The 27,010-nt window shown below is 38.4% G+C and overlaps 1 protein-coding gene across 1 annotated transcript in view; it reads right to left on the reverse strand.

Moving 5' to 3' along the window:
- The window catches only part of MID1 (midline 1), a 153,319-nt gene that overhangs the window by 80,428 nt on the left and 45,881 nt on the right, over window positions 1-27,010 (reverse strand). The window contains exon 2 of the mRNA XM_063083240.1: window positions 24,360-25,075. Coding sequence (XP_062939310.1) covers window positions 24,360-25,019 — 660 coding nt within the window. The 5' untranslated portion in view covers window positions 25,020-25,075. The remainder of the gene's footprint in view (window positions 1-24,359; window positions 25,076-27,010) is intronic.

Raw genomic sequence — 27,010 nt, forward strand, 5'->3', positions numbered from 1 at the left:
CTCTTTTATAGCTTCACCTCTTTCCTCTGTCCTGACAATATTCTGATTTTCATCTCATATCTCAACTCTGTCCTTAAGCTTTGTCTCTCATTCCCAGCTTTATACCAATTTTTAGCTTTGATGCTCCCCTGTTATTTCAAACTCAACTTTCTTAACTGAATCATCTGTCCCTTTGAAATTTCTTCCCACTTTCTAGTCTTTACCATTGTCCAGATAAAACTCCCAACATAATCTTAGACTTTGACTTCTTCATGCCTTCTATCTAATCACTCTCTAAAGATTTTTTGGTTGTTTTTTAAAAGAACCCATTGACTTCAGCCTTCCCTCTTCTTTCCAAGGTTACCAATCTAACCATCTTCCATGAATTGCCGGTTTTCATTCCAGCCTTTTGGGTTCACACGTGGCCACCACAGTAATCTTCCCAGTAAGCTTGTATTACTATGTGGTCCCATCCTCAAAACTCAAAAATCTGTCCATTCTTAAAGGATGAAATTCAAACTCCTGAGTTGGTGTACAAAGTCTTTAAAACTATAGTAGGTTTAGAATTTCCCCAGTAGAAGCCAGCCATAGTTACCACTGCCCTACACAATGAACATTCAACGTCAGTGAAACTGAATTCCTTATCGACCAATAACTGCCATGTCTGTTGCTCCTTCTGAGCCCTCGGTTGTGTCTTTTCACCAACCTAGATATTCTTTGTTTCCCCACAGCATCTCGGCATCTAGCAGAGGGCTAGCTGTACAAATAGAGGCACCAGTAAATGCTTACTCGATAAAAGAGTGCATGAATAATACTAATGCAACCAAAGATTTCCTGGCTATAACAGAAGTTACATAAAGCCAAATCTTAATTCCATTTTAAAATTGGAAAGAATTAAATCATATGGTTCTGAAAACATCAAAACATATTTGAGACATCAAGCCACAGTTCACTGTATTATAAAAACACTTTGATTAAATTAGTTTCAGAAATTGCTCTCTGGCCAAGGAGCTATCTACTACACAATGGACCATGCAATAAATCTTAGACTATATGTGCTGACAGGTGTAAGATGACTTATTGAATTGTGAGACTAGGAATTGTGAAGCATTACAAAGGAATACACACTCTCTTCCAATGCAACATTATTTTACTTAACAATAGCAATTTAGAAGGAAACTATACTATTAAAATAATGGATAACGCTTTACAAGCATCTCTAATTCTACATATTAAAAGTAATCCAGGGATGAAATCATTAGATCTTGCTGCTGGCCCTAGATCAGACGGATGACTTAATAATGATCCATCTCCCTATGACAAAGCGGATCTCTGTTAATAATCAAAGAATTTACACTACCTATGACCTTCAATATTGCTTCAACCACATGTTAACACTGGGAGTTTTCATCTTTTATCTGATTTTTCTTTGCAGTATTGTTCTATTTTACATAATGATAACTAAAGAAGTTGAACCTCCACTATAAATTGAGATTCTTAAAGGAAAGCTGGTTCTGAACTCAAAACAACATCAAAACCAAACAAAAAAGAAACTGAGCCACACACTTATCTCTTCATGATTAAACTTGATTATAATGATTTCCTGAGTTTTACCATTTAACTAGTTCCCTGAAAATTAACACTATCTGCAGTTATAGTTTCTTCAATAGCAAATCAAAACTTTTAAAATAAAAAAAAGTATCATGTTTATTTAACGACAAATGGCATCTTGGGTGCTCAGGATACAAAGATAACCTGACTGGGAGAAGCTAATATGATTATGCCCTAACATATACGTGGAATGGCTTGGAGGTGTCCCAATCAGAAAAGTATGTTTTGTTTTGTCAAGATGGAATGATACTGCTAGAGAATTCGATACTCATGCTCTTGGTCTCTAGCCCCCAAGGAGTATTCTAGTCCTATACAAAATTCTAAGTCCAGAAAAGAGAGCCCCTTATGTGTCCACTCTAGACTGGGGGCCAATGAGATTTGATTCTGGCTACAGTCAGCCCTTGGAGATGGAGGGAGGCTGAAAGATAATGGTGGGTTTCCTGGCTCCTTGTTTGCATGAATCTTAATGACAATTTAGTTCCTGAGACTTTACATAGCAAATCAGGGCCAGCAGTTATTTGACACAGCAACATCGGGAAGTCGCTCTACTATTCTCCTGTTGTATAGATAACAGAGTGATTGGGTCTCTGTTCACCTCCTTTGTACAAGTGCTTTCTTCGGTAGAAATGGAAGTTCAGATGGAGGCAGACACCTGGATACTGCCTTTAAAGAGTAGACCCAGGGCCTTTGCAAAATTCCAAGATCTGGGAAATCCCCAAATTCTTTACAGCACCCAGTACTTGTGATTCCAGTTCAAAGAGTTCTCTGCCTGTGACCTTAGTCTGTTTCCTGGGCTGTTAGTATTCCACACAAATGGTTCTAGCTGTCACCCATAGAATGCTCTGTGGTTCATAGAAAGATGTTCACAACTAAACTGGCTTCATCATAGACTCTGATACATTGCTTCAAAGTGTGAGAGTCAGTCTGTCTTTGATCATCTGAGACCCAATATCTCATCCTTGGAATAGATCACGAAAGTCTACTATTCCCTTTAGATGGTTCCGTCCAAGTTGGGTGTGCAACCTGGGTAATGAGAATCCTGACCAAATAGTCAATGTGGTGAACATTACATTGACTAGTGCCAATGTTCTCTATAACACATACTGAGGCTTTCCCTTTCCCTTTTTATAGTTAGAGAACTTCAGGTATAAAAGACTCATGAACTCCCTTAGGAGGAATGCATCATTAGGACAGGTCCCATATCTCTATTTTTCCCCATTGAATTCATGCTTGCTGCATAATAAGAGTCTCAAGAAATATTTACTGAAGAAAAGGGTGGGTAGGTGTATGAGGGCTCCTACAGAGTTTGGGAAAATAATTTGGCACTTTAGTCCCAAATCCTGGAATAAACTTAGGGGGTACAGAATGTTCTCAGATTACACAGCTATGCTGGTGCTGTCTGGGAGTTGGAAGTTTTTACATTTCTCTTAAATGGGTACTTCTGATTCGACTGAGGTCTTTCTGGAAGGGTCCAAGTACTGTACCTGGCATTCTGACATTCTATGGAAGATACCGAATGCTATAGGCCTATCTGTCTCCTCCTCTGCCCCAAACCCTAATTCTCTCCTGTACATGAGCTGATAAGAAAGCCCTTGGTCCCAGGGCTACATTTTCTATTCTTTGCCTGGAAAGTTGCTGTCGCACGTTAACATATGAAATTAGCAGACACTTGTTTTTTGGATTACAGACAAATAGAAAACACCTAGTTCAGGTGGTGACAATAGCACACCCCCCACACCCCATAATTTGCAACTGGTGATTATAACTTTTCAATATCTGAAATCACTAACTTCAAAACTTGTTTCTGAAGAAAATACTCTTTGATATACTCTGAGACAGGCTATTTACGTGCCATCTCTTTTGATAACCAATTACATAGATCAAGACCGAAAAACACTAAGTTTAAGTTGCCAACTGACAAGCATTTTCTTTCCTCTGGTCCTAAAGTACAATAAGGTTTAAAAATGAGGACTCTAAAGTAGTTTTAAATCCTTTGCATTTTGTAGTATAGCAAAGTATTTCCTAAACACATAAGACTGGAAGTGTAGTTCAGTATTCATTTCAAGCAGCTCTCTAGAAATGTAAAAGGAAGTCGCAAAAATGAGTTCAAATCAGAAAATACAAAAATCCCGGGTGTGGATTTTCTGAGCATATGTAGAATTAAGAGCCAGATAAAGGAATGTGGGGGCAGCTGGGAGAGTGGGGGCTTCAAGGAGGAAACTCTTTACTCCAAAGCATTTTGGGACTTCTGTTGCTAGTATTTCCACTGACTTTTTCAGGATTCTGGTTCATTTATTTGTAGGCACCCATTTTACCATACTTAAGAGTAAAATTAATCAGGGGAGTTTTATCTTCATTAATGGAACCTGGTGTGGACAATGTTCTTATGGCAAAGCATGGAATTTGGCGGATCAATGGCTATTTAAAATGGTTAACAAACCTGAATCATATCAGTTAAATCCTTCATAGAATTTTAACCTAAATTAAACATTACCAACGTACAGCTGGAAGGCATGTTAAAAAAATAAAACAAAACAAAACAACCCTCAACTCTATATACATTGCAACTATTAATGTGTTTTGCAGATTTTTTTTAAGGCTGGGATGAATCCAAATTGACCATGTGTATGCTGTCTTTGGCAATCATGTGGTTTTCTAAAACAATTATAAAAATAAAAGAAACATTTGCTCATTGCTACTAGTGTATACAAATCTCTCTACAGGGTACTTCGTGCTGTTGAAATAAATGATTGGGACCTTTAAAAAAAAGTAATAGCTCATTACTTACCAAGGTCTGCCAGTTACGCTGGAGTGGAGAACTTGCCTAATTAATGTGATAATTAGCATCAGAAATAGTGTCTAAACAGAGGTGAAGAGTAAAAGGGGTGAACTTGAACCTTTACTGTTTTAAATACTTTATTTTCTTCAATTATTATACATGTTTATAATGAAAAATAATTTTTTTTAAATGACCATAGGTAAAATATACTAGCCAGGTTTACTGAATAGTAACTTCCTTAATAACAAAGGTATCTTTGTGCTAATCTTTGTGTCTTCTCATCGGAACACTGAGTAGAATCACTAAATGCTTGTTGAATTGCACTGGAGTATATATAGACATTAGGGTGGCAGGAGTAACTGAAGTACTCAATTCCGTTCTACTCTAAACTCATAACATTTCAAAGATATTCCAACCATGTCATATTAGAAGGCATCATCATAATTATATTTGAGTTTACTTTTATTTTGGATTAAAAAAATCCAAAAGAATTTCTAATGCAATTCAATTCTAGTTCATAAGTGGAAGCCTTAATGCAACTACCATGTACCAAACTGTACAATTCTTCCCAGTATAACACAGTCTCTTGTATATAAATGTTCAGGATCATATCCATATAACAAAGTCTACATATTTCTATTCCAATTTGAGGTGTGTTAGGTATTTTTCAGCTCTGAAAAATCAAATATTGATCATGAAATAAATCTCAACATTTTTGACAATATTTGATTTTGGAAAAACAATTTTCACAGCCACACAAATTCAGCATTGGGACCATACTAAAGTTCTCTTATCCTCTGTGGTCCTATCATTCTTCATAAGTTACTCCCGGGTTTATCTGATTCCAAAGCACTTGGTCATTCTCCTATCCCAGCTAGAAAGCTGGACTGGGATGAGGTAAATGACTCATTTGTTTAGGACCAGAGGAGGTGATTCCTCTTTCCACAGCTCTCCTCATAGAGTAGTAGGTGAGGAGGAGGAGTCATAATAGTAATAATAATTTACAATTATTAAATAGCAATAAGTTAGTAGTAGCAGCAGCTGTAAAAGCAGCCCCAGTAGTAGTAGTAGTAATGATAATAGCAGCTACCATCTACTAAACATATAACACATGCCAAGTATTTTGCATATTTCATATCTAGTCCTCTTAATAATGCAATAAAGAGTGTATTATGATCTTGGTTTTTATTGATAAAGAAATGGACTCAGATAGGCTCACTTCCCCAAGCTCACACAGCTAGTGAATGCTAGGGCTGGGCCTCCAAGATGGTTCCATTTGATTCCAAAGCCTATTCTCCTTCCCATACACCATCTGACTTCTGGAATAGATTTGTCTTGCTCCTTATAGCATCATTCTCTAAAAAGTCAACTAATTTCACTCATTCTTTTGCTCTCTTGTAACATCTCTGGAGAATGCTTGTTATGAGTGTTGCATCGGTTTTACAGATTGAGACACCAAAGAGAGAGGTGGTGCACCAGAGGGAAGGTAGAAATTTCTAAGGTTACAGTTAAGAGAGAAAGCAAGTGAGATTCATCGCCTAAGTGGTACTGGTTAGAACCAAGAGGATTTGAAATCTCAGTAAACACTTAATGCACCATGTGACGGGGAAAAAAAAAAGTATGTTTGGAACGGCTTACTAGGACTTAATTAAAGTCCCGGTAACTGAAGTCCTGGTCATTGAAGTCTTGGTAATTACAACCTTAATTTGGGAAATGTTTTTCCTACAATGAATTGAAATCTTTATCAGATGACTTTTCAAAAGAAGGAAAATATTGCTATATTTTAATGTCCAACTCTAAATAAAAGCAGCTCTGGGCCATTGACCTAATTTAGAGTTTCACAAACAGTGTTAGGACTGAGTCCAACTTAAGAGTAGAAATATATATGGTATTCCATGTCAGCCTCCCTTTAATACCATAGGTTTTTCCCAAACTCTTATGTGCTAATTCTTATCTAAATCTCTACCAATTACAGGGAGATTTATAGCCTGAGGAAGGTTTTGATTCAAATTTGTAAGGAAAGGCTAACAGATGAGCTCAGACCAGGTGAAAAATGCTGCTGTCCTATACAGCCAACATACAACATAACTATAAGCTCTAATCTGTGGACATATAGGCTGATTTTTTTCAGAGATAAATTTTAGGTTCTATATGTACACCTTGAATTCAGAATTTCAACAGGAAGAAAGATCTGGATATAAGTGTCTTTGCAAAACCCAAGGCAGAGAACATTATGGAGAATTTCAGCCTTTCTTTTTTTAAATGTGGGATCTCAAGCCCAGATGGATGAGACTTGCAACACGTAGACTATCATGATCCTGAGTGACAGACTCTGCAAGCATTTTTGGGAGCCTGTGTGTCCTACATGATGGAAAGAAGAAGATAAAATATTGTCCTTCACCCTTTGCCCAGTCTACAATCGTAGAAAGACTTGTGTTTACCTTCAGCACATCTAGTATTCCCTTTGCCTGCTGAAAGGATGCAAGTCACACCAATATTCAGTTCACAAATTTAAGAGGGAGGAAAAGGCTCCTAGTAAACATCTTCAAAATGGGATGTTTGCTGGTGGTGACATGGTGATTATTTCTGAATGAAGAAGAAAAAGGAGGAGGAGGAGGAGGAGAAAGAAACACATCCTAAATAATGCAACTCTAATGTCCCATAACTAGGCTGGGGTTCTGTTTTGCTGCTTTTTAAAAACCTTTGTTTATCAGCTCATAGTAATCATGGTTCTCATATTTATTTTTTCTTCATTCTTTTCTTCTTTAGTTCTATTTGGCAGTGTTGGCTGCTGGAGTGGATGAATAATATATTTGAATAAGCTATAGTTTCGATTTCAAGAGCTCTCTTTAAAAAATTGGATATTGCCAATGTATTTTAAATGGAGCTCCTACACAACAGAATGTCCCACAGGGACTTCCCACGGTGGTGTAACCTTGCATGATGAATGGCTGGGCTCCACGTGGTTTCTTCTTCCATCCTGCCGTGGACATTTTGGGCATTCCTAAGATGTTCTGTCATTATACTCTCTAATTGTTCCTTTTTATTGCATGGAATTTATTATCTAGGAAAAGATTTTAAGGTAGCAAGTACTTTCTGAGCAGCAACAGAAAAAGCAAACAATATTGAGAAACTGTAAAATAAAAACAATTGCCTCAATTCAAAAAAAGTTGTGAAATGTTTTGTTTTTGTCTCGTGAAAATTATTTAAATCTCAACCATTTATAAATCATCACTCAAGAGTTCAGTGGCATTTAATTGTTAACTGACCCATGATAATTGTATATGTTTATGGAGTATATGATAATTGAGTACATTCGTGCTGTGAGCGACGATCATATCAGGGTGCTTTGTATATCCATGCATATATTATATAATGATCTAATCAGAATAGTTAGCATATCTGTTACCTAAACACTGATCATCTTTGTGGTTATAACATTCAAAATCCTCTTTTCTGGCTATTTGAAGTACACAATGCAATACTATTAGTTATTGTCACCCTAGGGCACCAGTACTTATTCTTCCTAACTAACTTGGTAACTTTGTTCCAGTTACCAACCTTTCCCCAGCCCCTCCTTCCCTCCCTTTCCCTGCCTCTGGTAACCACTATTCTACTCTGTCTTTCTCTCTTTTTTGCATGTATTGAAACAACAAACTGTACTCCACAAACATATACAATGAAAAAAATAAATTTAAAAAATTTTTAAAAAGAATTCAGTGGCATTTAATGACCATACTATAAAGATTTATATATTTTAACATATCTTCTTGACAGCTGTTTTCTTAATGATACTGTGAAACAAGTAAACCAACCTATTTGTTGCAGCATTTTCTATTTGTGGTCTATCCTACAAAGACAACCTCAAGTGCAGAACTTCCCAGGATAAGGATCAGTTCAGCCTTCAGCAGCTGTCTACCTAACACTCCCTCGTCAGAAGAAACACTTGGTATTAACTCACATCACTCATCTTCTAGAACACTCCTTTGGAACACTTTATTTCATAATATCCCTTCTGGCTATATAACCCTCAACAGCCCTGGTAAAACAGCTCTCCTCTGAGACCCAAGAATGGAAGATTAAGGCAGCAGTGGTGTTTTACTAGGGTGGAGTGAGGAAACAGAGAAAGCAAACATAGGTATTGCCATCCTCACATATGTGGGAGGGGAAAAGTCATCCTTCAGTGTGTTCCTCCCTCTTGTATTTTTCCTAACCTCAGACACTTCCTTGACGAAGACACAGCTTGCAGCATACACTACATTAACTGAAGAAAATAATTTATAATTGTTGAGAGTTTCTGGAGAAGGAGGCATTCTAACTCAACCCTTTACAGGCACAATCTCCTATGTTCTTCACGTGAGCCATGAGAGGCACTTATTACTGGACCCATTTTATAGTTTGGGAACTCACAATTAAAGATGTTCAGACACCTTCTCGAGGTCAAGCTTATCTGAGGCAGAGAGAAAACTCAAATTAAGGTCAGTGGGACAGCAAATTGCCATCAACCAAATACAATTAAGAAAAAATAATGCCAGAAGGATTGCTGCAGAAAGGCTCAGAGAGAAACAGCAACCACTGTTTCTTGCACCTTCTGGAAGTTATAAGTCAACGACCAAGCATATCATACAACTAGGCAAGAAAGAAGGGAAAAAAATAGCATGACAAGAGTAAAATGATGAAAATGACCTGTTGTTATTACGTATATTGTAATTAGTATGGGCAGGCCTCATAAATTAGAATCACTATTATTTATGTGGTCAAATCAAGTATAGGATTATGTTAATCGGCCACTGTACTTTCCACGTGCCTCTATAAGGACCCCTCTATGACGCTCCCCTCAATGATACCCCTTGCTATGCGGCTATTATCTATGATGTCCCTCTCTATGATGCCCCGATCGATGTTATTGTGTATGATGTCCTTCTCCATACGGCTATTATCTATGATACCTCTCTCCATGCAGCTATTATCTAGGATGACTCTCTATAATATCCCTATCTACAATATTATGTATGATATCCCTCTATGATATTCCTCTCTATGATGTCCCTCTATGATACCACTCTCTATGATATTATCTATGGTGTCCCTCTATGATGCCCCTCTCTATGATATTACCTTTGATGTCCCTCTGATACCCCTCTCTATGGTATTATCTATGATGGTCCTCTACAATGTCCCTCTCTATCATATTATCTATGGTGTCCCTCTATGATACCCCTCTTTATGATGCTACTATCCATGATGTCCTTCTTGGATACCCCTCTCTATGATATTACCTAAGATGTCCCTGTATAATACCCCTCTGTATGATGCTATTATCTACGATGTCCTCCATGATACCCTTCTCTATGATATTTTCTATGCTGTCCAACTATGATACCCCTTTCTTTGATATTACTTAAGATGTCCCTCTATGATTCCCCTCTCTATGATGTTATCTATGAAGTTCGGCTATGGTGCTCCTCTATAATGCTCCCTTTAATAAACCCAGTTCAATGATGGCATCACAGAGAAGGATGTCAATTTGTCAGAAAGAAATTGATTTTTTCCCCATTTGTAGTGACAACCACTCAGAAAAATTATTGACAAAATGCCATTTTATAGTTGTAAATATGACTGATTGGGGGGGGGGGGAGACCGGAAGTACTTTTATCGAAAGTGTTGTTTAGGCACAAAATGGAAGAGGTAGAGTCACTTTCTCTGAACAACATAGATATGAAGGTAATTACTGTATAAAGACACATCAATCTCCAGGGAAAATGTCCAGATTCAGTGGCTTCGTAAAAATTCAGGAAAACTATTTTTAAGAGTGAATTTTGGAGGAAAGGCTACACAAACAGTGAAAAAGACCAAAATTTTCATAAAAGCCAAGCACATAACTGTCCACATTATTTGTGGTGGCTTCATTTCCACCACTTTGACTGCAGTCCATGGTCACAGTCAAGAACTCCTAAGAAGCATCTCAAGCTATCAGATTAATATTCAAATTTGCTCAGATTTATTCAGAAGAAAGCTGAATAAAATATCCCCCATGGGTCATCAGCACAATGATAAAGTATTAAGAGATTTACAACTGACTTCACTGGGTGAAGAGAAAATCAGATCTGCATTTTCCTTTGCAGAATGTTTTTTTTTTTTTTCTTCTTCTTCTTGCTTTGGTGATCTGATCACATTGTGTCGTTTTCTGATTTTCTAGCTGAAAAAAATCTCTTGGACAGTAATATTACTGTCTGTCTGGGTTATCACTTTGGTGGAACACAGACACTGTGATTATTATTTAAAATTTGGTAAATGCCTTCAAAATGCAGAATTCTTGTAAGGACACAGACAATGAAAATTTTTATGCTCTAGACTATGAGTACCTATGCTAAGACACTTGCCCTAATTTACATAAAGTTATTTACTTAATGTCTAGAGAAAGTGGGTGTGATATAGACACTGCTACAAACACGAAATCTGCATCAAGGGAAAGAAGGAATATTTGTAGAAGGTTGGTATATCTGTGTTCTAGCATAGGGGTTTCTACTAACCAGTGGTGAGTAAATTGGTTCTACTTAAGCAGGGATTGACAAACTACAGCCCACGGGCCCAATCCAGCTGGCCACCTGTTCTCTTTATAAAGTTTTGTTGGAACACAGACACACCCATTTGTGGCTGCTTGTGGCTGCTTTCGTGCTAGGACAGTGTTGAACAGTTCCGACAGAAGCCAGATGGCCTGCAAAGCTGGGAAGATTTAGTAGCTGGCCTTTTCCAGACAATGTTTGTTGACTCCTGCCTTTATGAATTAATCTGGGCCTCACTTTCTCCATTTGTAACTGAGGGGCTGGGCAAGATTAAATTTTTTGCGCCAAATTTGCACATCAGAGTCACTTGGGGGAATTTCGGGAAAATCCCCATGCCTGAGCTGCACCTCAGAGGATCTTGTTGCACTGGGCTGGGTTCCTGCTCCTGGTGACCCATGTGCAGCCGGGTTGAGAACCACTGCACTAGATCATTGCGAAAGCCCTTCGACCTCAGTGCTTTCATGACACGAACTTCTTGAGAAATAAGTTGGTATCTGCCAGTGGGAAAAAAACTCTTGGAAATTACGCCTAAATAAATTCAGCCTGCGCACTGAAGACTCACATTGGATTTATGCCATTCCAAGGGTCCGACTTGAGGAGTTTCGAACCTACAGTTTTACACAGATGAAGACACAGTGCGATATAAATATAAACGGTTCCTTTGGAAGACAGATTTAAAATAGACTAACAGATTTAATGAGTTCACTTTTGATCTATGGAAATAATTCACTTTTAATATATCACAATTAAAACTATTACACATCAAATATAAGCCATTTGGGTGAAAATCTCAGCTGCCAGCCATTCTCTGCCGACTCCCCACCAGGAGGAAAGCCCCAGGCTCTCCTGTCTCTGACACCCAGACATCTACACCTGGAAGGCAGTGCTGAAAATGAGCTGCAAACACTAGGAAATCTGGGGGATAGCAGATAATATCAAATACACCTAAATCATGTTTTGGGAAGGGATTAAAGACTATTTCATAAGCCTTTGGAGGTTTAAAAATTCCTAAACAGCCTGAAGGATGGCATGTGCGGGCCTAGACTGCTCAGGACTGGCTGGGGAAGCCTGCTATGTGCAGACCATGAGGTTGGGGCAGCTGCAGATGGTGGGAGGGGATCTCTGCAAAGTCTGAGCTCTGTACATCTCAAAATAGATTTGGTTTTGGAGGTCATAAAAACAAGTAAATGCCTCCAAGGGTGAAACTGAGCATTTCCCTTGTGTTGTTGGCAAAGATAGTTTATATCAACTCACAGTGTCTCGTTGACACTTGGGGCTGATGATTCTCCGTTGTGGGGGGTGTCCTGTGCATTTAGGATGTTTAGCAGCATTCCTGGCCTCGACCCACCAGTAGCAGCCCCATTCTCTCCAAGTAGTGACAATAAAGCAATTGTGTATTGCAGAGTTTACTCTATGGTCCTCATGATTTCTTACCATCCTACTTCAAAGTGGAATTAGAGTTAACTCTATTTTGAAGCAGCAGGGAACAAAATACATACACAAGATCTATGTACCTACATGGTGTTATTTCATCCTACCCCTTGTGAATGACAAATATTTCATCACTGCTGCCTGAACTAAAGTTTTAAAAAAACAAATGGTCTCTTTGTAAGGCTTTCTTGAAAAAAATCATTGGGAAGGAATTTGTAGATTCAGAAAGGAATACAGAGACCCGAAAGGCAATATTTTGCTTGCTTACGTATTTGAAATTCAAAAGAATGGCTGGTGGGCTATGATTTCCCTTTTTTATCTGATGGGCAAATTCTACCTAGACAATAAAGACTATATAATCTGATTAAATTATTACAGGCTTTTCCATTTGTTTCAACAAGTACTCACTACTGATAAAGTACCTTGTAGCTTTTTACAAGAGCACTTCAAAAAGTTCATGGAAACATTCATAATCTTTTAATTCTATTTTTTAATGAACTTTTTGAAGTACCCTCATAAAATGCTGTAGTCATGGAAAAATGAATAATCAGATACAAAAGAACCATAAGATACAGTCACTGGGCTTGAGAAACTGAAAAATGATGGGGGGGGGTAAGACTTGTGCCCAAAGGATATTTATAAAATAATACCTGAATGGTATGTAATTATGGGGGGTGGTACAGAGAATAGGGAATGTCAGAGATTAGAGGATTTTATGGAAAGCTAAGCTAGACTAGTTCACTCTGAGCCTTGAGTTGGTCCTTTAAGTGTAACCAAGAGTTGGCAGAGGAGGAGATGGAAAAATTGAGGAGTATTATTCACTTTTATTTATATAAATTGTATTGTCTGACTTTTTATAAGAACATATATATTGCCTTTATAACTACAGAAAAGGCTTAAAATTCGGAATAAAGGGGGGACAATGGAAGCCTTAAAGGAAAGAGGAACCACTATCCTTTGTCCAGGGCTTCCCATGCATCAAGCGTTATGGGGTTTAATCTTGAATTATTACATCTGTTTTAATGATGAGAAAATGAGGCTTAGAGAAGTTACTTTTGTTTTTTCCCTTTAAGTTCACACAGCTCTAAAGTGGCAAGGCCAAGATACAATTTGCAATCCGACTCCAAACCTATCTGAGACCTGCTGAATCAGAATGGGCATTGTAGCAAGACTCCCGGGTGGGTCCTGTGCATATTTATGTTTGAGAAGTGCTTGTCTGAGAAACTGATTTAAACCTACAATTATGACCGATTAGTGAGCCTAGAGAGAGGAGTGGATAACAGACCAAAAAGTTTTGTTGTTGACTAACACATGGTGACCATTTTTATTTACATCCATACTGTGTCATAAATCACTAAATAATAAGAACTTCTTTAGGTCTCTTAAGAGATCTGAAATGTCAAACTCATAGACCAAAACTCAAAATTTATATTTTTTACCAGGGAAGACAAATAATCACATTTCAAGTGATGAAATGAATTTAGGGATCATCAGAGATTCATTAAATTCGTGTAACACTTAGGTGTAGAGCAGCTGCTGAGTACTGAATAATTCAACATTACTGTAAATAAATAAAAATAATTTTCCACACTGATTTCCATATTTCAACTTTGAATTTTTACTTCTTTATATTAGAATGAGAGATAGATCACCTTCAGTCATGGTCATCACTTTAAAGGAAACTTCTTTGCTCAGTTCAGGGAGGCTGTGTGTCAAAAGTAATGGGCAAAAATACTTTGTCTATCCATACCCAAGCTCTCTGTCTTTCTTGCTAATTTTTTAAGTGTGCCATTTATGGGCCATAGTTCTTTCTGATTTAATTACAGGTAATAATTAGTCAGGGGTGAGATGGGATCCCTGGGTCTGAGCCCCTAAACTTCAAGTTCTCTGACTGTAATTATAGTTATGCTTTATAATTTTCTGCGGCCTCATGGTCTGCATCGTTAAAACGGTTCCTATTTACCGAGCAGCTCCCACTCACCAGATGCTGGTCTAGACACTTGGACCTATATTATCTCATTTAATCCTCCCAAGATCCATAATGAGCAGGTATTATCATTCCCATACTTTTACAGGAGATACTCAGTTGTTCCAAGGATCAAATAATACTTGAAAGTGCTTTGCAAACTGTCAATCTGGAGATATATAAATACTAGTTATTATTCTTGGTAATAGCTGGTTCTTGGTGTTGAGTCAATAAATACCCTTGAATCACATCTCAAAACAACTTAAAGCAGCTTCTTGAAAGATAACTCTGCCTCCCTCTACTACCACTCAGCCCTGGCCTACAAGACTTTTCTAGAGGTATGAAGGCAGCCCCATGGCCTTGACTAATATGTTTTCAGATGGATTTTTAGAATAAGAGGGAAACAGGAACCACTTCACTTAACAAGCTGAACACTATACATAGGTGAGGTCCTTGTTTGCTGGGACCTTCTGGAACTTAATGCAGCAATCCAGGAGCAAGAATAGCATTTCCCTCCAAGTTCCTTGGGTGGGGTTTGTATGCCTTCACTGGGTTTCCTAGATCTTCCAGAAGCAAGAGGCCATACTCAGCATAAGTCGGAAAACCTGCCATTTCACTCTTCTTGGCTTTGAATCTAACCACGCCAACCAAGAGCGACTGAGCTCTGGACCCAGCCATGTCAAAGGTCAAAGCAGGGTGAAATAAACACTCTCTACCAGGTCAGGATATTCTTCCTAACACCTAAGTTCGTAAAAATTCCATAACAGATAAAGCAAGCCCACCAGCTGGCATGGTTAACACAGTAGCACTTCCTCGAGTTTGCCTCTCATAACATCTTCCTAGAGATGGGTCCTTTCAGAGTGGAAATGACATAAACCGCTTCTGGGCCTGGATATTTACCTGACCTCTTAGCCCTGTTCAGGAAGGAAATGGAGACCTCCAAGGAAAGCACGTGAGAAGAGCTTAACAGTCCAGCTCGTGAACAGTAGACCTTTAGTAAGAAAGCGTCTGGCCAGGATTTTATCATGGACTGGAGCCCTCATATTTTGACCTTACCTGCGACTCCAAAGGAATGCACAGTGTGAATGTCACTGTTTGTCCTCTCCGAATGTTGGTTTTCATTGAAATGTGTTTTTACTTCAGCTTTTAGAATTAGGCAATTTCCAGATGTCAACACCAAAGCCAGTGATTTTTGATGATTATTCAGATTCAAAATTATCTGATGGATTGAGCTCCAAGGAACTCCTTTAATAGATCTTTTACATACTCTTATTACATGTTATAATTAGCTTTAGACCATGGAAGCCACGACTTCTCTGTATTTGTTTCTGCATTCCCACAGTTTACCAAGCGCTTATCTCATAGTAGCTACATGAAAATATTCTTTGGACAAATACATACGATTTCTTTTTTTTCTTTTTTAAAAAAAGCAGATTTGGGTAAAGCTGAAAGAGAAAAGAACACTTATAAAGGCACAAAAGGGATAGACGCTTTTCATGATTTCCACTTTGTTTCAGTAATAAGAATCCAGTTGATCACAATGTGAAGAAAAATCTTTATTTTCCCGATTTTTCCCCCAATAAATAGCAAAGGAGATACAAGGGAGGAGGCAGATGATGGCATTGCTATTTTATGCATTCTGTACAGCTAAGCACCGAAGAGAGGACAGAGAACAAGACACGGCAGGGCCACTACGTGGAGGGGCTGGAAGCCTTCTGCACGCTCCTTCGCTGCAAAGCTTTCCCCCTCCAGCACCAGCCGATACTGAAAGCCCTGCTTCTTCCTACTTTAAGGGAGCCAGCTGCTAACACACAGCCCAGGGCCACTGCACCCGTGACTGGTCCAGGCAGCCTGAGTGTCACCTCTCTTTTCCTCATCTGCCTAGATGTATCTAAATGTGACAGCCATGGCATAAACCCAACGCCAGCTTCTCTTTCCTAGGAAACAGTCGGAGGTACTCTAGCACTTGCGGTGCTGATTCAGATAGACCAGAAACCCAAAAGACTCTTCCTTCCCCATGGATTTCAAAATGGTGCTTGGTTTTAAGGCCATTGCTTTCAGTCCCCCACTCACTACTTCTTAAAAGTCCATTTTACTACTCAGCTTGGTTTAGAAGGGATAAATCAAAGTTTCCATCCAATTATAATTCTCTTGAGGGTTGTTCAAAGTTTCCCATGTCAGCCAGAAACACAAATCAACCCTATAACCACTGAGTATTTATGATACTGTCAAGAAATCCACGATTGGTTTACACCAATGAAACCTTTATTGTAACAGTAAATGCCCAGATAAAATAATACCTCATGTTCATTCAGCACTTACTCTATGCCAATGACCATGCTAGGCACTTTACAAGCATTTTCCTTTTTGATGAGAAATGCAAAGTGGGTTTTCCTCTGTCAGCTTAAATGCCACACCTCATGGGTACGCAAAGACCTTCAGTGTCATGCCCAAAAGTCCAAAACGTAAAGTAAGTTTTAATTAGATTTTGCAAATGCAGTTGTATCAGATTTTTCCAGAATGCTTACAGCACATATTGAGAATAAATCAAACCTTTAATCTCATTTATTTTCTCAGGCCACTCATGTTCACTTTATGATTTACCTATTCGGTGTCAAAAAAAAAAATGTCTTCCTAAGAATAATGTAATTTATGGTTTGTCAGTGACTGAGAATAAAAGAGAATTTTGAATATCACTGACTAGAAAAATGAAATATTTAGTTAATGTAATTTCAGCACATCTTACCAGCTTTAACTTTGTAACTGGTCAAGATGAATTATGTTCTTTCAAAACTTTTCAACTTAAATTCAAATGCCATGCATAAACAGATAGATAGATAGACTTGTATGGTTACTTAATTTATATATTTAAGTAAAATTAGGTTTTTAAATCTGTATATTAAGACATTCAGGATGAAAATGATTCTGAGAGGGAAATTAGTGACCCCATTTCAGCTGCAGCTTCAATTCATGTGTTTCCTCATTGACGTCACTGTCCTAACTCTCCTTTCCTCTGCAGCGTCCCCGAGGTCATCTGGGTACATCTATGTGAACCCAGTTCCAGCATGAGGTTTGGTCCTTTGAGACAAACAATCTACATTGGCTCAACTGTAAAAAATGTCAGCATGGGGACATTTTCAAGACAGCTCTTTCGATGGCCCTGGAGGCATCATTCTAAAGCCTTATCTCTGCAATAATTTCCAGAACACGTGGTATTTATCATCCTACACCCATGATGATGGCCTGCAGCCAGGCCAGGTGTGTGTTTAAAATTACTGTAAAACCACTGTGTTTATTCCCAAAAACCTCAGAAGTGACCTCAGAAATGAATGACCTGCTTAAAAGAAGAGGCTGCCTGTGTTAACTGCAGTAGAGAGTAGCAGAAGAAACAGAACCGGGCAGCAGGGAACTGTGCTCTAGTCCTAGTTCAAAGTCATTATCTCACTAGGTGGTTTGGGGCCACTCCTTTTACTATTCTCCACCCCAATTTCCTCATCTGCAGAATGGGGATGGAACAACATGATGAGCTCCAAGGTTGCTTCTGGCTCTAAAATGTTATTTTGGTTTGTAGTAGGCAGTAAGAGGTATGAACAGCATTCTCCTCACTGTGAATCAAAAAGCCAGAACACAGAACCACAGGTCTTCATCAGGGTGTCTTGCTGCAGTGTCAAGAAAGCAGGAAAAGAACTGCGTTTGTGTCTGGAGCCAGAAGCCAAGCAGCAAGGACGCTTCCTATTTCTTCTAAGTCTTTAGGGGCAAGACTTTGAATCTCACACTTTTACATGTTTCCGTTGACTGGGTTTTGACATTTGATACCATGTCATCTAAAGAAACCATGACATCTAAAGTAATGTGAACGTTTCTTCCTCCTTTTACTTCTGTGAATATAGTAACCCTACCCATTCTGATATCCTCATTTGACCTTTCTTTCAGAAAATACACATTTCATCGGCCCCTCTCTCTCTCAAAAAAAAATTATTTCAGTTACCCTATTGGAAAGAGTAAACATGCCCCAAACTCTTAACCTGGCATTTAAAGACTTTTTAAATCTTCCCCTGAGGTGTCTCTTCCAACATGATCTCTCCTGGCCCCTCAGTTGGCACCTCGTACTCTAGCCAGCATTGTCTAGAATCCTGTCTTGCTTATTCCTGCCGACAGGTCTCTGCTGGCCTCACTCCCACAAACACCTCACTCCTCTTCTTTGATGCATAATCCACAGATCTGTCAAAGCAGCTTAAATCCCACCACCCTGAAGCCAGGTTTATTGTCTACTTAAAAGCAGAGTCATCTCTTTCTCTTCTGAATCCCCAAACACTCACCTAACCCATCAATTCTGTGTGTGTCCGTTGAGTGTTATTAATTGTCATGCCTCTGCCCTTTGCCAGGTGCTTTATAAAGAAAACTACAAACTACATGAAAGCAACAACATGGACCCTTATCTCACATGCAAATAAGTGGTTAAAAAATATTTGGCAGTCTACCGCCAAAGTCCACACGCTTAACCACTACACATTCTGCCTCCCAGTTTCTAATGGTAGTTCTCTTGTATATTGCAGGCCCCCTCTGGGCCAGGCACAAGGTTTGCATGAAACAATTTTACTCTCCCAAGTTTCCGTGTAAGTATATTATTACCCTGTTTTATAGATGAGTAAAATGTGGCACGGGAACGTTAAACAATGTGCCCAAGAATTACATTTGTTTACACAGCCACATGACTAAGAGGTACCTTGAGTCTGTGCATTTTCCAGAACTTTCCAAGCTTACCAACAATGGTTCCAATAACAATAAATTATTGGGCAATAATAAATTCCTCTCTGCAGGTGGAGGGCAGAGGAGACTCATTGGGGAAACAGGTGAGAAGGGAATGGGGTGGAAACAGCCTTGAATATCCAATTAAGAACATATCCCTGGAGATGCTTTCTTTTACTCTATCATAAATATTTTTTGTATCAAACTAACAAAATTAAAATATAGTTTTAATATATTTTACTAATATTAGGAAACATTATTTTCATCACATGGGAAATTTTAAAAAAACATACATTGCAGACTAAAAAAATGTTGCCATGAAATAAGCACAAACAGAACTGCATTTTGAAGGAGTCAGTTGGAACTGGTGAGACTCCATGTAACCAAAACATTTTAGAAGACATATGTCTGACTTATTCACATACCACATAGTGAAACATATGGTATATCTGTATTTTACATTAAAATCTAACCTGGAATTATTGTGAACTAATTTGAAAAACTATATAGAGTTATACAAAGGATGTGCTATGTGGTGAAAAGTGAAAAAGGAATGACCGATAACAGGGATTTTACAGGCATCTAGTAAATTCAACATTGTTTTCTTATACAAAGCTTGGAAATGGTAGGTGCTATGGCCCTATTTCTCGGAAACCTTTCTCCATCTCTCTGGACTGAGGTTGGTGTCCTCGCTTTGAGCGTAATGTACCTCTCTCTACCACCAACAGAGAAAATATTTAGCTGTTGAAATTCCCTACTAGATGACAAGGCTCCATGAAGGCAGGGACTGTTTCTGTTCATATTACCTTCATTTATTAAACATATATTAGCTTAATTTTTTTTGTCACCTCTCAAAAAATCTATATAAACTTGTATGATCTTAATAACAAAGCTTCAAGAGTCCAAAAGCAAGAAAAATGAGAGCTATGAAGAAAACTTAAAAATTTTACTCTTTTAGTGGAAAGCTTAAATGTACGTCTCCTAGTCATTAATTGATTAAGCAGACTAAAAACATTACTGAACTTTATGGAAAATTTGAAGACAATAAACAAATTTATTCAAATGTTTAATAAAGGATACTGCATCCATAAATGAAAGCATATGCAATTGTGTCATGCCCTGATCTTAAGACATTTAAACTGGAAATCAATAAACAGATAGATACATTTATTAAAAAATACATAGGTTTGAAATTCCAAAAAAAAAGCTTCAAAAAAAATTTTCCCACAAAGGGCATACAAACCAAGTCCAAAAATGACTTGTACCCATCTAGCAAACATTTAAGGAATAGATAAAATATTTTGGGTAATGGGAATATAGTTATTGTTGCTATGTTTGTTTCCATCTCCTGCCTGCAGAATGAAATATCCCTAATGGAAATGCTGGTCACTTGAATTTGCCTACATATAATTTGGATTCAGGAAAATTCTAATATTAAAATAAATACACAAATGCATGTAAGTATACATATACATGTATGCATATATATGTGGGTACTCCAAAAATTTGTGAAAAAATAGAATTAAAAGATAATCTGAATCTTCTCAAGAACTTTTTGAAGTCCCCTCATATATGTGTGCACATCACAAACATGTACATACACCTTTACACTAGAACCTGCACAATACCTGCTACTACTTTTAAAGAAGAAATAAGTTATAGAAATTCTAAGAAAAAGAAAAAAAGTCTAGCTCAATAGCGACTTACAACTTCCTCAATTATAATTTGGGAGATACTCTCAAAAATATAGACCCTTACAATCTGTAAATTATACCCAAGAGTGAAATCTCATATCTTCACCTCCAAATGAGAAGTGCTACACAGAAAGGCTAAGCTTTAGCTGGAACTTTTTATTAAACTATTAAGAAATTACAATGCAATGATCCATCGAAACATGTATTATACAAACTAACTCCCTCAGCCAGTTTTTAAGAGTCAGAATAGCAAAACAATGGTTTGGAACTTCAGCTTCTGCTAATTTGAAGGGGCTATGCTGAAATTGAAGGGCAAGGAAAGGTCAATTTTTCTCAATTGGTATATTTTTATACGTGTAACTAGAGAAAAGAAACAAGAGCTCCCACATTGTATGTTGGAACAGAAAAAGAGGAATTACTGCACTATAATTCCTTAAAAACCCTGGAATGCACTATATTAAATTCTCTTACATGTTATGTTGGTCACAAATCAAATTTTTAATCCAGTTTGGAGGCTTCTTAAAATTCAATTAAAATGATGTTAAAAAAAAAAAAAAAAGGTCTGCATTACGGTATGCTCCATTTAGAGACCTTTGCATTGGGCAGAAAAACTTTTCTCTACCTTAAAATAGAGTTCAAGAAACGCTATTTTAATTTTCTCTTTGCTTCAATATTTCATGAATGCTTCTCAATGCATAGTCTCTAAAAACATTAGACATCTGACATGATGCTATTTCAGATGATGTGGAAGATTTTATTTACATGAATTCTATGCATTGGAATTTTATGTCATTTTTTCCATTTCATGCTCAGGATAGACTGTAATGTACAAAACTATATTGCAATTCTTTATATAGACACCATATCTTATCCTGAGATCTAATATGAGTAAAAAAATGTCCCCCAAAGATTAGTGTTATTGCAAGAAATAATTATTCTTCATAATCACTGCAGAATTCCCTTCTTTATGAAATGGACTTTTACTAACAGAAGGACAAAAATATTTTCAAACAGAAGACACCTGGCTCCTTACATCTCCAAGTAAAGCAAATCTACAGTCTTATCAACGAAAGCATCCTCAAATTTTTCCATGCTTTATTTGTGCTCCTACATCATAACAAATCAATAGCCATATGAGATCCTAGCACTATAGAAAAATACACATACAAAGAACATTTACTTTTCCAGACCAAAGTAATAATTAACAAAACACACTTCCTTGGTTTTGGTCCTTCCAGTATAGTATTACTTCCTTCAAAAATCAACATTTATATTATACTTAGGTTTTAAACAAAACAAGGAAGAACATATGTTTAAAATATGTGATAACTGAAATATCTTAGACACCCAAATGTCATATGTTCTTGCGATTTTTCTTATTCTAAATGACGTGTTTTAGAACAAACGTGCTATGCTAGTATGTTATTTCTTCAAATGCTCATAAGCACATTTTGTTGAATGGCTGTAGATGCGTTTTGGTGCACTGGGTGCTGTTTATGTGCTTATATTTCTGTAATTAGAAAATAAAATATACTACATCATTAATTGTCAGATCCTCCCTGTGACAGTACCAATGACCGATAGCCCACTGGCTTGATTAGACAAGTGTGCAGGGCTCGTAATTGAAAAATTTCATTTTCATCACAAAAAGGGCTAGAACATGATACTATCTCATAAATTTGGAGATGTTATGTAAATAATTAATATAATAATAACTCTGCTGTGACAATATACAAGTAATGAGCACAACTTGACTACCAGATTTAAATATCAAGTCTAGGAGTTGTTGAAAATCAAACATCATTATGATTACGGTGTCGTAACGAACCATCATTAAAAGGTAGTGTTTATCCAATCAAAGGAATATTTTTGATAAAGAAAAAAAAAGAGCTTAGCTCAGTTGGTTAGAGTGTGGTGCTGATAACACTAAAGTCCAGAGTTCAATTCCTGTACCAGCCAGCCACCAAAAAAAAAGAAAAAAAAAGATGGTAACAACAATGATAAAAAAAAAAACAAAAAGAACAAGAATCAAACATCTCTGTTCAATCATCCTAAACATCCTAAACACCCTCCCCCACCAGGAGCGACAGGGGGGAAAAAAAGATCACCTTGGTTTCTAAAAATTGATAGCCATGTCAATTTCTGAAGAATTTACTGGCACAATTTATACCTGGCATTGTCTTTGCTATTATTAACTTTGGTGCTACTTTTCTCTGCCACCACTGTGCACTGCACTAGAAAACCAGTCAGCGTCTGTCTTCCCTTGTCTGTGTCACTTAATTCCTTGTGCTTAACTTCCTCTACATGATTTGGAGACGGATTTGTGCCAGTTGCTCTTTGGACACTTAAAGTGAGGCATGCTGCCCAGGTGATACTTTTGTTGCCTAAGTGACATTTAGAAGCAGAAATTCACTTCAGCATATCAGCTTCCCTCAGCATGTCAAGAAACAGCAAAGCTGAATCCCAGATGTGGTTCGTTAATCCCACTGTCACAAAATAAACTATGTGGTCCAAGTAAACACAGCCACCCATTAGCGCTAAGGAGAAGCGATAGGAACCATTTGTTAAAGGTGACGATGTTCTCTGAGTTATAAGGCTCTTTTGATCATGTGATTGATTTTGTTTGCTCAACAACGTGGTATATGTTTTTCCTGAGAGAAAGGACTTCAATATACATTTACTTAGAGGCTTTAATTTATACTTCCTTTCCTTTCAATTGGTGTCTTGTGATCTAAAATTAGCTCGTGAACATAGTATCCCACTCAAACTTTCTCAGCTGAGTTTTCAATAATTCGACCCACCATCACCTGAAGTTGAACAGACATCTGGTGACCTGGCTTTTCATTTCTTCCCTGGTCTTTTCTATACATATTTAGAGAGTGATTTTCTATTTGACATATAGTCATATTAATGATTATCCCCCAAGCTGAAGTTAGATTAATAATTTCATGTGAAAAATGAAGTTCAAACAGTCTTTCCTGTAACCTTCCTAAATAAAGAAAAGGAATTCTTTCGTGAAACCTGAGACTGTCAGAGCACTGTAGTTCACCAATAAGCTGGATATCATTTACACAAGGAATAAAAGGTCACGTGTCCTCTAAAATCCCACATTTGCTACAGACATTCCTCCTTCTATTCTTTTGTTTGTGCAGTAACTAGATACAGGTACAATGAGAGTGAATTCGTTTTCCTGGATGACTGAGGAAAATAAATGACCCCCAAATGCTCAAAGCCTGATTTGATCTGCCATTCCTTCTTGCGCGCTCTCTCGGAGAGGCAGCACTCTCTAGGCAAGAACTGCAAAGATTGAAAATGATCCAGAAAAACTGCAAGGATTGAAAATGATCCAGATTTTGAGAATTTGCCCTCACCTTGACAACGCTAAAATTACAAGCAGCAGTCAACTTTTACAAGATACCCTTATTGTGTAACATTTACAGGCTGCCAAAAACATGCTAAAACTCATCAGATAACAAAGGTGAAGAGAAAACCTTCACCTGCCATGTAGCTAACAGTGAATACACTTTTTATTTCCATGACATTTCCTGGCAGAAAGGGGTTGGCTTAAGGCGGATCGGACTAACCTTCAATTTGTCATAGCGCTCACTCAAAGCTGCCACCTGATGATCGCGGTGCCGCCCAACCAGTTTACACAAGGCACAGATTAACTGGTCATCGGTCACACAGTACATATTCACCTTCTCATCCTCGTGCTCCAAGCACATCAGCCCCCGGATGTGCGAGTCCGGAATTGGCTCAATCAGACGATGGCCTGTAAAGGGCTTCTTGTTCGGGTGAGTGGCTTTCAGGCACTCGTCACAGTAGGACACTTCGCAAGTGACACAGGTCTTCACGGCGTCCTGGGCAGGATCCTGGTCACAGAACTGGCAGAGGACCTTCTCAGCAGAAGTCATGGTGTTGGCGTCAAAGGCCCGCTCCCGGCGGGTCTCACTGGGGGAATTGGGCCCGCTCACTGATGCTTTCTGGAACCTGTCGATGATGTTCTGCAGGGTGACGTTGCGCTTCAGTCCGTCTAGACCTCGCTGGCTGAGCGTGATGACATGCCGGCAGGTGGGGCACTGGAAGGCGGTGATGGACTCCACAGACTCGTTGGTGGCACAGTGTGACACCAGGATGCGGTGGGCGCAGTTGAAGCAGAGGCTGTGTGCGCAGGGCAGCAGGAGAGGATCCTCAAAGAGCTCCAGACAAATAGGGCAGGTCAGCTCCGACTCCAGTGTTTCCATCTTCAGGCAAAGCTCTCCTGTGTCATCAGCAAAATCCAAGGAAGCTGATCAGCTATCTGGAAACAAAATGTAAGATTTGATTAGGCACGGGGGGGTCAGCCATGGGGGGCTGTCAGCTTTGAACGCATCTCAGAATAACCCCAAACACAGGTCATGAAGGGGTAAATGTGTGTACATTCCAAATAATTCTCTTACTATTCACTGGGGAAAATAAAGAGGAAAAAAAAAAAAAAAAAAAAACACCCTGAGCCAGCATACCAACTAATATTTTCTCAAAGTTCCAGTCACTGAAAGTGGCAATTTTTCTTTTCTTTTCTGCACTTTTGTTTTTTAAAGGGCCTCACTCCAAATTGGCAAGTAATTGAAACTGTAATTTTCATAATTTGTATCTAATCACAATAATCTTATTGTGTCACAGCCAGGTTTTACTTCACATTAAAAATTAAATATAGAAGTGTTCATTAAAAACTACAGTCTTTCATAACTTTGAATTTATGAACTTAACGTATTAATGTATATGTGTTTTAAGGGCTTTTAGTCTGCAACAGCAAACCAGGCTTTAGAGCAGTAGAAAGGCAGTTACTATACAAATAGGCATAAAATGTACATGAAATCGAATGCACAGATTTCAGTGGAAAAGATCATATTGAAATACAGGATGTCATTTTCTAAAATATATTCCTGAGAAAAACTGACTTTCACAAACATGAGTGTGATAGAGGCAATATTTTTGGCATGTGTTCATTACTCTTCTGAAGAAATCTATTATTTAATCCAGCAGTGGGACGTGGGTGAGCAGAGAAAAGCAGAGAAAAATATCTGGGGGCCTTTTTGGTGGCTGCGGTGAGCTTGGGTACCAATGACATATTTAGAACAGTGATTTAGTTAATTAGAACAAAGAATTTAGTGGTTAGCTTATTCATTTGATAAGTTATAACAATGATAACAACTACAGTCTAGACAGCAATTTAAGGAGGCTTGCGAGGGCTACTGAGGGATCCTTCTGGCCTAAAAACCCTCATCCCGGGATTGTCACTGTTGCCAGCAACAGGCCAGGCTGGCAGGAGGTCCAGCCTCACACTCAGAGCCGTGTTGGCCCAGGCACGACCTCTGCCAGCTTTGTTGCTCCCCTCCAGGCCACCTTCGGCGGGGGACTCAGCTGTCTTCTCCCCAGCCATAAAGACCTCGCAGCTTTTGTGAACTCTCGCCTGCCTTCCCTTCAAAAGGGGTGGGGAAAAGAATCCCACACAAACCCTGGTTCATTAAGGGTGAAGAGGCCGCATGCTCATTAGCAGGCCTGGGAACCAAGCCTCTTTGAACCTTCTCCCTTTCCAGACCATTAGCAGAGGTCTGTGGCACAGCGACGGGAACATTAGATGCAGCCACCAAGGGCTGTGGGAGAACAGCACAGTTCACCCAGTGGTCGGGAGGTTCAGATCACCCGCCGGGGGGGTTTTCTCAGAGGATTTATGGGAAGGCGTTACATCCACAGCTATGTTTAGTGATTCTGACAATCAGTCGTTTGTATTCGCACCTCTGCTTATTTTACAAAATTCACGATTTCTAGACTACCCGGAACCTTTCTAAATAGCATCCCTTGGAAATACCATGTGTTGCTTTTGGTGAAGCTAATGCTGATCTTGCTACCAACTGAATGGTAAATGATCATGAAAAGTGTAAAGTCTGTCCTGAGCCTATTAAAAATTAAAGAGCTACTGGCTTCATAAAAGCCTGGTATCTTCAAAAAAGAAAAAACAAACACAAACAACAAAAAAAACTTCAACCATTCGCTAATATTTACTACAAAAGAAAGAATAAAGGAGCAGCTGTGATTTGAAATATTAAAGCTTGCTCATCGTTTCACACCTGCAAGGCAAACTCGAGGACTGTGACTGAGAGAAAGTTATAGTCCCCAGTTGGTCCCAGTTAACTAGTCCTAAGGATGGCTCAGAAGAAATTAGATTTTACCTATTAATCACTATTTTGGTTAA

This window comes from Cynocephalus volans, chromosome X, assembly GCF_027409185.1.
Source record: "Cynocephalus volans isolate mCynVol1 chromosome X, mCynVol1.pri, whole genome shotgun sequence".
Taxonomy (NCBI): domain Eukaryota; kingdom Metazoa; phylum Chordata; class Mammalia; order Dermoptera; family Cynocephalidae; genus Cynocephalus; species Cynocephalus volans.